The 14,096-nt window shown below is 40.2% G+C and overlaps 1 protein-coding gene across 3 annotated transcripts in view; it reads right to left on the bottom strand.

The window, feature by feature from the left end:
- RARB (retinoic acid receptor beta) overlaps positions 1 to 14,096 on the bottom strand; it is a 91,617-nt gene that overhangs the window by 42,383 nt on the left and 35,138 nt on the right. For all 3 annotated transcript variants that reach the window (XM_041411511.1, XM_041411509.1, XM_041411510.1), the window contains one exon: positions 2,495 to 2,636. In XM_041411511.1, coding sequence (XP_041267445.1) covers positions 2,495 to 2,606 — 112 coding nt within the window. In that variant the 5' untranslated portion in view covers positions 2,607 to 2,636. The remainder of the gene's footprint in view (positions 1 to 2,494; positions 2,637 to 14,096) is intronic.

Genomic DNA, 14,096 nt, shown 5'->3' with positions numbered 1-14,096 from the left:
GAAACAAGATAAAAGCATACAAGAAATGCTCAGTATCTCTTCTCTTTCAAACACTGTACCTCCATTCTTAAACCTCTACTTATCACACTGGCTATGCACCCAGTTCCCATCTCTCCTCTGATGCTTGTGAGGAACACTCATTAAGCTCAAAGGGAGCTGCATATGCAGGAACTTTTGCATGCCTTTTAAAGACAGAACAAATAAACACAGGACTATAGCTATTAAGCACAGATTACTCTGTATACTGAAAACCAGTATCTACTCCTCCTTAGCTCCTGGGAACAGACCTTGGGGTTCCTATTTGCAGGTGCCATCATGATTACTTTCCCCAGCTGGGACTGGTTTGAGCATTGTAGGCTTGTTTCCCTGTGAGATTTCTCTGATACTTTTTTCTATCCTTTGTTCATGGCTTTCACATTACAAGATAACAGAACTGTAAGAAGACAAAAAAATAAAATGTGAATAATGCACTGGGGGAAAAAGAAAAACCTCTATCTGGTAAAAAAAAGCTGAATGACAGATGTGCCTTTGTTTACATAAACTTCTAAAGAAATGGAGTTAAAACCTAGAGATATGTATGAAAGAAGGTCAGATAAGAAAATAGTTTCTCAAATCTCTTAAGAGATGAAAAGCTCCTGTTTATGAAGGGATAACACAGAATCACTTCAGACTTAATTCTTAAACCCAGAAGACAAGACACACTGCATTCAAACTGATGACATTTAAAATAATTTCTCTGTTCCCCTGCAAATGCCTTCTACAGAAATGCAGCCAGAGGACATCCCTCACTTCTCTCCAGGATCCTCTGTTCCCCCTCCAACCTGTTATCCCCCTTTCAGTGCCTGTAGAATTTTGAGATAAAGGCAACTGCTAAAGGGCAATTTCACTTAGTTCACCCCAGGAAACAGGCAGAGCAAAACTTTAATTCCTGCTGGCAAAGCTCCAGCTACCCTATGGGAAAAAAGCAATCCATCACCTAAAAGGCAGTAAGTCTTTCGAGTTTATCCAAAGTAACTTTGGTTAACATGTTAGAAATACTGCTGATACTTCCAAAACCTACTCTGATGTGACGTTACAGCATTTAATAAGATTACAATTTCACGTCAGCAATAAAGTCCTTAGGAACTCAAGACCAACAAGCCCTCAGGTAAGAAAAGTGCTTTTTCTTCTCTTTCAAACTACATCATATTGTTTTTATGGAAAAAAAAAAAAGCAGCAGCTTATTGTGCACTTCATATGCAGTGAAATAGCTATCAATAAAATCCTCCTTATTCAATCTTATATCTTTGCATTTAGCCTACCTTCTACTTTCCTCCCATCATAGTCTCCACTCCAACAGATCTATACCCAAGTATAGATGAGTGCACTTCAGGCACACAAGAAAACTAGAAAACCCAACACAATGAATCAAAGGAAATCCTGAGACTTCTGCCTCAGTAGCTTGAAACTTTCCATTAACCAGAACTTCACATTTCCATGAAAAGGAGCTGGAAACACATCACAATGGTCCAAAGGATGTATCTGGTTCTTTGTCCACTTCTCAACACTCTTTCTCTGAGAGGAAAGAGAGGGTGGGAGAGAGAAATGGCATACAGTGAGGGGGGACAAATGTAACTTTAGGACTTCTAGCTCCTGACCAAGTACAGAGAAGGGAACTACTGGGATGACCCACACAACTCAGAGATGTAAAATGCTGAACGTGAGAACCAGTTTAAATCACAGTTCAGACATAAATGCCTCATCATCATCAATTTTTCTTTTCCTGTGATCTTAAACTCTCTCCAAGAAACTCTTGTGGGTGAATAAAAGTTAAGAACTGGTTGGGCAATTTTCCCTCCTCTCTTATGCACACGCTGCAAATTTCTGTAGTGGTTATTACTGGTATTGACCTACTGACACCAGGAACATCGCTGATAGAGGTAAAAACCCTTAACAGTCATACAGATCACTACACCAGAGACTTTTTTGCTACTGCAATCAATCCAATCAAAAATGAGAAAGTTTCAGAAGCATTACCCCATGGGATATGAAAAAGTCTTTTTTAGCTATATTTCCAGTCTTGATGGGGATATCAATAAAGTGGAAAAAGAGAATATCACATATTTCTACATAAATATTTTAATATGTTAATTTAAAGGGCAAACCAGGGATTTCTAGAAAAGAAGGAAGAGGAAAATCCTTTGGGGTTTTGGTGTGCTTTGCACAGTCAGGTTTACTGGCTTTGCAGGTTTAGAGAAAAGCATTTGCCAGCTCGTTTCACCTTTCAGAGAGAGTCCAGACAGTAAGAACACACAGCTTTTAGGCTGCAGTGTTAAGGACTCAGAAGTCTGTAAATACAGGTCTAAAGCTGTGTACCAAATTCATACTCCTTTCCCTCCATATGCATGCAGATACTGGCTTCAATCACATAATTGCATAATAATTTTTTTTCCCTTAGGACTGCCACATATATGTAGGATATGACAAACAATAAATTGTTTCTGAGACAACTTACATTCTTTGGACATTCCCACTTCAAAGCACTTCTGTAGTCTGCAGTACTGGCAGCGATTTCTGGTAACTTTATTGATAACACAGTTTTTATCTCTGTGACATGTGTAAACCATGTTCTTCTGGATACTCCTGCGGAAAAAGCCCTGGAATCAAGAAAAAAAGAAACCAAGTACGCTTGTGAGTTTTCCATAACCATAGAGACAGGCACAAATGTTGCTTTAAAGTAACAAAACTAATTAAAAGTTATGGCTGGAGTATGGCATCTTTAAAGACTCAGTCTTACTATAATTTAGTACTGTTTGTTGCAACATAAGACTCATCTCCTAAATAAAAACTAATTATCTAATGCAACCTAAGGCCAAAATAAACAAAGCTAGAACTAGTAAGAGCATTCAGGAAATGAAGTCCTAGATTTTACAAAAAAGCTCAACTAAAAATTGTTTGAGCTTACGAATGTAAGTAATGAGTTGAGTAAACAACAGCCTTCCTAACGGATCCACTTGGAAGTCAGACACTCATCCAGTAACAAATAGACTCACTCATCCTGAAGGTTCCATCTATTTTTGTTACTGCAGAGACTCTCTAGTTCGAGGCTGCACCTCAAAAGAGAAATAACCTGAAGCCCAGATCTCTTAACTGCTGAAACTCCTACAGCAATTAATGAGGCTTCTGCAGGTGGAAGAGTTTCAGTATCAGGTTATTGAGTTGTGAACTTGTAAAAGTTGCCAATTACAGCACTTTTTTCTTACTCAGATACAGCTGTGAAAATAATCAAGTAATTACAATGATCTTGAACAGAAATTAAAGAAACCTAGAGGTCTGGTTTGTACTTAAGGAACACCAACAAGTGAAAAAGAGAAAAATAGCCATAAATGGTAAGGTTAGGTGGCACAGAAAAAAGGCAAAACCCAAGTTAATTTCACTAAACCCCAAGCTTTAGATAATATCACGTAATAATGAAGAAAAAAAAAAAAAAGAGGATTACTTTAAGCATTTTAGAGCTCAACCCACAGATATTCAGCAAAAGCATTTCTGCAACAGACATTTGGAAATTTGACAGCACTATTTAACCTTCTCACTCAGATTTTGAAAATGGTTTCAGCAAGCACCAAGGTTAAATTTCAGTCAACATCACAACATTATGGAAGAATAGTTAGCAATTTAATATTTGTTGGAGGGCTTGAGAGGTTAAAACTCTTCAACCAGCCACATGTTTACACCCTACAGGGAAGCTGTAAACTTGATGCCGCAGACGATATCTCTGTGCCCACAATGCATTTGTCTAAAGATGCAATCATGGTAAGCTATAAAATTGGCTCTCCTCAAAGTGCTCACCAAGACACGTGTGCAGTTCAAAAGACTAAACTCCCATCGTTCAGAGCTGACTGAGAGACTTTCTGGCCATATGATCAGGGAGTGGTAGGGCAGGCAGTAAGGGCTGGTCATAAATTCCTTGCACAACCAACGTGCTATAGATGTTAATGTTATGAAAATACCTCAGACTCATTCAGAACTGAAAAATGCCTCCTTAATCACATAACCCCTGGCAAAAGTTTCCTGCAGCTCTTGCACAGGCAAGCCTCATCCTGAGGTTAGCTCCTCTGATTTAAGAGATATTTATTGCTACCATCGAAGTGGTAAATAAAAACTCTCCACATCTTTTACTTAAGCTACTGGACCCAGAAGAAGAATTTAAAGCTATTTGTCTGGATGATTAAAACCTTTTAAGTTCTCAATAAACACTGCTATTTTATATTCTATACTTCTAATCATTATCACTGCTTCAATTGTTGCAATGGCAAGTATGGCAAGTGTATGTACATTTGTTTACTTGCCAAAAAGAAAATTTATGGCAATATTCACTCCTTTCTTGCTTTGATTTTTCCCTGTGATGCCTGGCTGTGGGGTAATTGCTGGTATGGCTAACAACAACAGTGAGGCACCTATGGCATTTTTTTTGGTTATTCAACAGGCAGAAAATGTAAGCTGTGCTCTCTCTCTAGAGCTCATTTGGTCATCACTTTCTAGCCAGAAAGATGCAGGACAAGCCAAAACTTGTAACTTCTATGGCAGCCACGCCAGCCTAACCCAGTGCTACTGCAGGTGATTTAACAGCCACCAATGGCATTACTCTCCTACCATCAGCCTGATAGGGCAAGAAACAAAATGGCCCAAATGAACACCAAGTCACCCAATACTGGGAAAAGAAGAGTCAGTCTCTCCAAATACATCTGTACTCTACCAAAATATAACCAGTAGCTAATGGCACCTACTGATCAGTTGTTCTGATATATAGCTGCAGGGTGTGCATCCTTATAAGCCAGGGTTTAATTACAGCCCATCAGGAAGGAAAGCAGAGGAGGCTGCCTAAGTCCTTACCAGACAAACTTGACCACACAGCGCAGCTGAAAAATGTGATCCATCTGCAGACAGCAAGTATAAAGCATTCATGAACTCATTACTAATAAAAAAGGCTTAAGAAGAACAAATTTGGAAAAAGCAGATCTCCAGGCTGAAATGAAGACAGTTTCCTCATCAGCCTAACCTCCCCAGGCAATGTCCTCCACAGAGAGAAAGATATAGAGGAGGATACTAATTGTGGAAGCTTTGACTGCTCTTTGACAAATTACTTTTTAACACCTGTATCGGATTTTCTTCCTGGATTTAATAATGGAATATAAATAAAAATGAACTTGTTTACACAAAATATTCAGGTGAAAAAATGGTGTAATGTGGTCAAAGCTAAGGACGTGATTCTCAACAATGTGTTAGCGCCCACTCACAAGCATTCTTCTCCAAGTCTGCATTGGGATACCATTCCTTGTAACATTTGTGACAAACTCATTTTAAAAGCTCAGAAATACATCATCAGAAACATTTGATTTTTAAATTTTCCTCTGGACAGGCACTAAGATTATAATTATCTTTGCACACACAGCCCAAACCAAGCCAGGACAGGAGATCAGGCACTGGTGGGTGAGGAGCATCATTTGCTGGGCACTGGGGGCTCAGTGTCCTCGCTCGCCTCCAGAAGCCTGGTGTGGTGCAGCCACAAGTTATGGATGGCACTGCAAGCAGGGTCATCCTCAGAGATACTTCCTGAAAAATCAGTGTCCTGTCTTTCCCTCTGCAGGGGTTTGGACCCTGACTGCAGCTCGGCAGCAAAATAAAACTGTGCAGGAAATGGAGATGGCAGAGCGGGTGCTTGCTGCCCAGTTAAACAGAAAAGCACATCTAAACCCTTTCAAGGCTGGGTTCCAAATAGCACAGGCATAATAACCATGGCCTTTTCACTAAAAATACTGAAGTTAGAAGCAAGCCTAAGTTTTTCTCCAAGTGCATTCTGTCAAATGATTCCCATCTGATCTCACAACCGCAACAGTTTCTTCAAAAATCAAGAAAATTCAAATGTGACCTGATGTTAAGAAGTTGTCAGAAACTTCAGAGATTGAAAATCACCACTACTTATAAATCAACTTCTAGTGCCTACTGGTTCATGGAAAACAATATACTAGCAACTATAATACAGTCACCTCAAAATGAATCTGTTTGGCTGAATATTTACATGAGCCATTTTTTATGCAAATATTTTAGCATCCCATCCAAATTAACACCTTGTGATGAGAGATGAGACACTCCAGTGCGAAAAATAATCATAAATTATTTTTAATTTGTAATTTAAAAATCCTTATGTTATTAAAAAAAATCCCATTCTGTGAGACATAAAGCATTACTGTCATACATAATTGTTTTTGATAGTACCTACAAAGTACTTGAATTTAAAGGAGAGGAAACTACTGAAGGTATATCAGGCACAGTGATTTATTCCGATACTCCTTTTATCCACAACTTCTGAAAGGAACATGTATCTTGTGTTTTTATTTTAGAAAAGACAAAGCTTTGTGGAAATCACACTTTTGAATTAATTCCATTTTTCTGAGCTGCTTTTATCAGCATCCTTTATAGAGAACATTTTAGACCAACACCTCAATTTTTAATCTCATCTTTTCTGTGTATCATGCCACATTCCTCCCAAGCCCACCAATCTTGTTATCTTAATGGATGACGGATAGAGTATCACTCTGACCATGCCACATTAGGCATCCTCATTTACCGAGTGCAAGGAAAAAATGCTGAGTATAAATTATTCAGAAACCTATTGTATCAGCGTGTGTTCCCTGAGCATCCACCAGTGGCAGAGCAGACAGATTATTTTTCACTTTTAATTGTGTTGATATCTTACCTGCTGCACTGAAAGCAGAGAGTGATATGTGAAACCGTACGTATCAAGCAGCAAACAAACCTGGTTTCCTAGGTCTATTGCATAGAAATAAATAATCTATTTAATCAATCCAACCTCAACACAACGCTGAAGAAACCACCTCATCCCATTCACCACTTACTTTTGCCAGTGAATGAGTCAAACTTTGAGAGCTCAGTACAGAACAGAGTGCCCACAGAGAATATTAACTATGTCAGTAATATTTTGAATGCTGTTATGCCACTGGCTATCTGAATACAAAGGACCTCATTAAGGATGAGCCTTCAAGACAATGTTAAGTGTTTAAATTTATGAAGTCTTATGGATTTGTTAGCATGAACTGCTACCCTTACATATTTGATAGGGAATCTATACAACTCCCTTTCCTTCACTGTCCAGTTGGTTTTGGCAGAGCAGATGATTTAGAGCTCAAGTTATGCACATGCATGAAGAGATGGATCATTTGATTTCAACGTCTTAAAAATATTTTGCCAGCACAGGGCATGCCAAGTCTGATTTGCAGGCATAGTGGACTTACATGCTGAAAACTTGCACTGCAAGCCAGGGAGAGGGTAATCAGCAGAGAAAGGCTATTGCAAGCTCAATCTGTTTGAACAGCCTGCTCAGTTCATCTGGTTCAGCTTTGATTACCCCCAAAGACAGGCAGTCAGCTATGACTCCTGCAGATTTAGAGGCCATTCTTTGGTAAATTTGCAAAATAAGCTTCTGAGTGCAGCATATTGCTACTTTATTGTAAAAGAAACAAAGGAGTAGGAAGGACTTTTCCATGGTGCAGTTTTTCATTTATAAACTCTGACTGAGCTCTGAGAGGAAAGATAAATACCGGTAACGACTGAAAAGAAAATCCAGCCCAACACACACCTGAAACCTCTGCACTTAGCTTTATTCTGAAATAGGGGCTGGGCAAATATGTGCACTTTTTACAAAAGCAATGTTTGTGATGCATGGCCTCTTTTCAATCTCTCTATTTTAATCACTGAAGTTACCCTCTGTCCTTGCTAACCCGTAAAATTTATTTAGAAAAGGCAAAGCTCCCATTCCTGCTCTCTCTGGAGCATCAACAGACATTTAAGGCATCTCTCAGTGATGGGATCTGCACAAAATTGCTTTGTTCTGTGACCAGGGAATTGCCCAGCTACATGCATGAACTAAATGTAGTTTGCAGTGTTTTTAACAACTAGTGGCAGCAGTCAGGGAACAAAATACTCCTGCCTCACCAAATCCTGGTAGGCTCAACAGTCAAGCTGGGGCAAAGACATGCAAGTTTTAGTTGTTAACCAGGAATATATACTCTGGGAGGCCCAGGTAACATGCAAACCTGCAACTGGAGTTGCATAGAAAGGCTTACAAAAGATGTACAACCCAGCATATGCTGTTCAGTGACACCATACAGACAAAACACACTGCAAAATGGCTGCAGCCAGAACAGGAGACCCCGCAAGTAATGAAAGCTACCAAAGCAGCTATCTAAAAGGAAGCTAAAATGAGCTTGTTCCCAGTTGCACAGCACTTTTCCAGGATGTCTGCACTGTCTATCACACTTTGGAAGTCACGGCTTGCAGAATAAACAAATTAATTGTCTGACATTGTGGCTGGAAACCACTGCTGGCACAAAATGGAAGCAGCTACAACAATAAGTAAAGGAAGGCTTACTGCCAGAAAGTAGGGAAATTGTGCTGATGATGTATGTCAGGGCAGGACAGGAAGGTCTTTGCAAAAACAAATTTCAATAGCTGGTAGAGAGCACCTAGAAATGCCAGCCAGCCAGTGGTGGAGGAACTCAGCACCAGCCTGCCCTGGGAAGGGCTCTGGCTTTGTCTGTCATTGCTGGTATTTCCAGCTTGTCATCCACACTTCTGCTCGCCTAGCCATTCATTCTGCAGATGAAGAGCAGCCCTAAGATTCCACGGCCAAAGAAACCTAAATGTGCTCTTGAAACCAGTGTGGCAGTGAATTTCATTCTTTTTAATTGACAGAACTCAACATTCAATAAAAATAAGCATCCGTCATCCCATATCTTGCATATGGAAATACAGACCTATGGATTTAATAGCAATCCACTATGGGGAAAAAAAGTCTATTATCTTTTCATTGCTGTTACACAAATGGAAAAGTTTGAAATATCTCAGGGTTTTCTAACTTCTTAAAAAGAGAAAAGGGCCCAAAGGACATGGATGAGCAGATGAGGAACATGTCACTCCTCTCTAAGATACCACAGTGGGGGTACTTGTCTGCAACTACAAAAAAATTCCCCAGCAAACACAGAGCAGGCCATGTTTGATAAATCCTAATAGTTTCTAAGGTGAAAAAGGTCTTATGGGCTTCACAGGGAAAAAAAAAAAAAAAATTCTGATGACAGAGCTTGAAGAAAACTGTTCATGGAGCTAGTAATGACAATTAGCCATTAGTCCCTGGTGAGATTGAAAAAAAAATTTTTTATTGTGCCCCTTGCCAAAATATGTTCTGATTCCACAAACCTTGGTTTAGTGTAAAAAAAAAAAAAAAAAAACCAACATTCTATAAACCATCAAAACATTGACTACTTTTTTTTTTTTTTTTTTTTTTTGCTGGGGAGTTTGAAACACTTCTGCTGGCCAGCTGGCAGAGAGGCAGCTACCAACAAAACAGGGGAGATGTATTCCATCAAGTGCAAATCTGCAACAACCAGATTCTTCCAGCGAGGGTACCACAGCATCCCTAGGACTACGCACGTATTTTTCCACAATTTCGATTTTCACTGAACTCCTGACCTTTTTAGCAAACATGTCAAAGTCTCCAGACAGAACAGTCATCACCTTGAAACAATATGTGAGGGGAAAGAAGGGCTGAGATTTTCTGCTTCTCCACTCCAGTGATTTAAATTGAGAGGAAGGCGCTGGTATGAGCTTCCATCTGCTTTTTTCAAATTAAGAAAAAAAAGGAGATGGAATGTATATAATTAAAAAGTTACAGTTAACTTCCTTTCAGTCGTGTCTGTAGGATGATTTTTGGCCTGCTATGAAACTCCAGATGGGAAGAGTAATGAATACAATTTAATACAAATAACAGGAGATCAAAGAAGTGCTTTTCTGAGTTATTTCACACAGTTTAATGGAGAACTCAGGAATGAATTATTGCATTTTGCTGTTGTTTTATATTTTTGTTTATGCAAATCAATTCCCTTTAACCTAATTTGTGAAGGATCAGACCTATAACCCAATAAAACCATAAAATGTCACTAGGATGGTGGTACAACTGGCTAGCACTTATCCAAAAGGCTGTATGTTGCTAACTGCTCATCGTTTTTTTTCCTCTCTTCCCCTCCAGTGCCTCAGGATTTATACCACCAATTAAGACAATAATGAGTGCCCCAGGTTGACCTCCCAGAAGCAAGAATTAATTAAGTGCAGTATTTCTTCGTAAAGAATGACACTTTTCCAAACCATTTATGTAGCTGCCCTCCTGCATGGAAGCACGGTATCACAGAAGACTTTTCAAATTGTTATCCCTCAGTTGTACAATTGATTTGGGTTTATAATCATAATTTGTGTTTTTGATTTTATCCACTGAGTTTTCGGATGGCTGGAGTGGGAGGACCATCTTCCGTGGACAATGTCAAAATTTTACTAGGACACACATAGGTTGTTTTTTTGGGGTTTTTTTGCACAGAGCTACAATGGAAAGACATTAAACAACAGCTACTCTAACAAAGTAATGGACCTCCTAGTAAAGACAAACAAAAAATCTCCACCAAGCTACGTCCCTGCAGTGACATGCAGATTCCTGCAGCAGGCAGGACAAGGAAAAGACTCATGTTAGCTATGCAATTACCATGCTGCAATTACTTGTAGCAGTCTCTCAAATTAACCTCTCCATTTAGCTGCTTGGCAGAGATGGAAACGTGAAGAGGAAAGGGCAAGCTCAAACACAACCCTACACGGGCGATAGAAGGTGTGTGTGTGTGTGTGTGTGTGTGTATGTGCTCCAAGGAAATTCCCTGCATAGGCAGGCTTTGTGTCCTCCTCTCCTTCCCTCCCAGCCCTCCCTACAAAGGCTTGCAGAGTTCCTGCACATATTTGGCAGCAGAGTTATTTATCATAAGAAGCACAGGGACTTTATTTAATTGTCAGCCGATACAAAAATCCCTGCACTTCTGCACCATCTGAAATTTATAGCAGCACTAGTTTCTTTCCTGCTATCAGCAACTGAATGTTTAGAGCTCAGCTGAAATAATAATGCAAACTATGCCACAAATATTTATATATGCCTGCAAGCTGGCTGAGGCGCAATTCCCCTCACGCTAGCAGGGATCTGCACAGTTTGTGCGCACAGCCAGCTGTTCCCTGCTCTCGCCCCAGCTGACCCGGAGCCAGTGCAGCAGCCCAGCCTGAGCCTGGCTGGCTGGGTGGGTGCCTGTGGGTGCTGGCAAGGAGTTGGCTTTGGCCACGCCACAGCATGGCCCCCGCTTACCTTCAATACCCAGCGTGTTTCTGTTCTCTTTGTCTGACTTGGGAGGAGTTTTAAAACATGCCTGATCTGCAGCAAAGAAGTTTCTGAGGAGGGATGAAGTGACATATGAAAACAATGCAGAAAGCAACTTTAAAATACTCAGATTTTCATCTGAGTACTCAGATTTTCATCTGAGTATAACATGGACATAAACATGCCAAAATAAACCAGATGTCTTGAGCATTATGCTTCCTGGTACAGTTTTCAGACATCTATCTGAATGACTCATCAACACACGTTCACTATCTCCCCGTAATATTTTTTTGCTCTTAGTTTTGACAGTTGACATCCAAACAAATATGTTGTACCAGATCTCTTGAAATCTGGCAAGTAATATCTTGTACTTACTACTTTATGCTGCACTCTCCTTCCCCTGTGTTCGGCAGCAAAGAACCTCTGCTAATATAGAAGTATGCTCTAAAATCCTCTAAAGCCTAGAGTTTAGTGAAACTTGGATGCCTGGAGACTAGAAAACAGAGTTCAAGTAAACACCCAGAAATATGCAAGTCTGGCTCTCTAGTACTGGCAGTAGTCAAGGAAAATTACCTTTCCACACTGCAGCTGAAACTCATTACCAAAGGCGACAGCAGAGGGATGAGTTGGAGCTGGACCAGCTTGGAAAACCCACCATTTTTAAGAGGGAGATAGTGGCCATATCCCCCTGCCCAGTTTCCATATACAGTCAGAGCACCCACGGTCAAAACAGCCTGGACAACACAGGAAAGCAGGCTGAGAAAGGTGGATGAAATGCAGCCTGTGCCAGTGCAAGGGAGTAGCAACTGCAGAAACAGAGACAGAGGAATCAACTGACTAGTTCCTACAAGCAATAAAGACTTTTAGGGTAACACTAATCAGAGAGATGCATCTTGTTGCAAACCCCAACTCAAATCACAGTGAGATGCTGAAAAAGCATCGCAGGACAAATGCAGTGCTGCATCCGCCTTGCCCAGTGGATCTATTCAGCCAAGCTGTAGGGAAGCAAGGGAGAGTCTCAGAGTGGGCAACTTTGATGATGAGAAAACATGACCTTTCAGAGATGAGTGAATGAACTGGAGCTGATTAATCTAACACAGGAAAATCTTAGCAAGATGTTTTCCTGTTTTCTCTCTCCCCTGCCAGACTTCAATCAATGGCCAGATTCAAGCACAGAGCTCATACAATCACAAGACGATCATTCTTTCAGTTTAAAAAAATCACATGGATTTAGGGTGAGATGAAAGGTCTTTTTAGTTAGTTCATCCATTTGGTTCCTGGATGCTGTGCTTACGTCTCTTCTGTTCACCTAACGCTCCTTTTTCTCACCTTAAAATGAAAATATGTAGTATTCACTTTTGTTTCTGTACATGTAACAACCACTGCGCATCATTAGTATCGACAAATGTGGACTGGGCAAGATCATTTGCAGCAGCATCTCTGAAATGCCTTGATCCCCTGATCCAAAAAAAAAAAAAAAAAAAGTAAAAAAAAGGTTGTTCCCATTCATTAAAAAAAAAAAAAAGACGGGTTGCAGAGCTCTCTCTCTCTTACATGGTCTGCTTAAATATTGCCAAATCTGGAGCACTGTCACTCTTTTGGACCAGCAGAAAGCATGTCAGGATCACGGCACACACTGAAATGAGGACCTAATAATTTGCATATATATTTATCACAGGTGCACAGGGCTCCAAGCAAGGCAAGCACTCCAGAGACAGGGAAGACCTCTCTCCTGTTTAGAGGATTCATCTGGAGAGCAGCCGGTGAGGACTTGCAGGAGGAGTGAACAGTAGCCCACTGGAGTGGTTACACCACAGCTATAAATCTCTGCTTTCCCTGGTTAAGTGCCTGGGAGGAGGGATGGGGAACTGGCCACAGCTGACAGTAATGGGTCCCATTAAATTGTCACTTTTAAAGAGACTCTGAAATGAGAACAAACTTGCTTCATAAGCATTTGATCAGTTTGCCTGACACCAGGCAATGGCAGACCCTGCTCATGTGCACTGGCTGGGGGCTGCTGGCTCTCCCGTCCAGCAGCTGAATAGCTGGAATGAAATCACTGACTGCATTTACAGCCAACCAAATCTACATTTTTGGCACTACTTGTAACCGTGTCTCACCTTATAATTTATGCACCCATTATTCTAGACAGGGGATCCAGAAACAATATACTTTCCCCCTCTAAAATACTGTACTATGATCCGGTTTTTATTGCATAGTAATTTTTCCCACTGAAATATATTAAATAAGAAATTTTAAGCATGGCCACATGAAATCATAAGGGACTTTATATACAAAAATGTTTTTCTACTTCTCAGCTGTCTCCTGAGTTGAGCTGTGGAAATTGTGGGGGCTCCTGCTTATTATCAAAAGGAAGAACAATTTATGAATAGAGACTCTGAATATTTGGCAAACCAGCTGCAGTAGCACACCACTTTAACAATTTCCACACCAGCATACCAAAATTACAGAATTGGGTGCATGACTTCTTTAAATTACAAGTGACTATTAACTACATCACTTTAACACTACATGACTTCTTTAAACTACAAGTTTTCACAACAGGAGTACTGAAATGCACAGGTGTCACACCTAGAGCTGTCCCCTGTATATGGGAAGTTCCTGTGAAAAAAATAAGAATTAATTTGCATATATATTTATCACAGGTGCACAGGGCTCCAAGCCTGTGGACAGTTAATAAGAACAATAAGGAAGAAGGATACAACATCTATATAATTTATATGATTCTCAGGAGGCAAGGTACCCATATCTCAAGACTACAATACAATCTAGATACAAAGAAAGAAAGACAGGCTGTAATCTCAGTTTTGTCATTTTCTTCTCTTTTGAATGGGCACTC

The sequence above is a fragment of the Onychostruthus taczanowskii genome, unplaced genomic scaffold (genome assembly GCF_017590055.1).
Source record: "Onychostruthus taczanowskii isolate IOZ18803 unplaced genomic scaffold, ASM1759005v1 scaffold36, whole genome shotgun sequence".
NCBI lineage: Eukaryota > Metazoa > Chordata > Aves > Passeriformes > Passeridae > Onychostruthus > Onychostruthus taczanowskii.
This window is presented reverse-complemented; position numbering and strand designations above follow the sequence as displayed.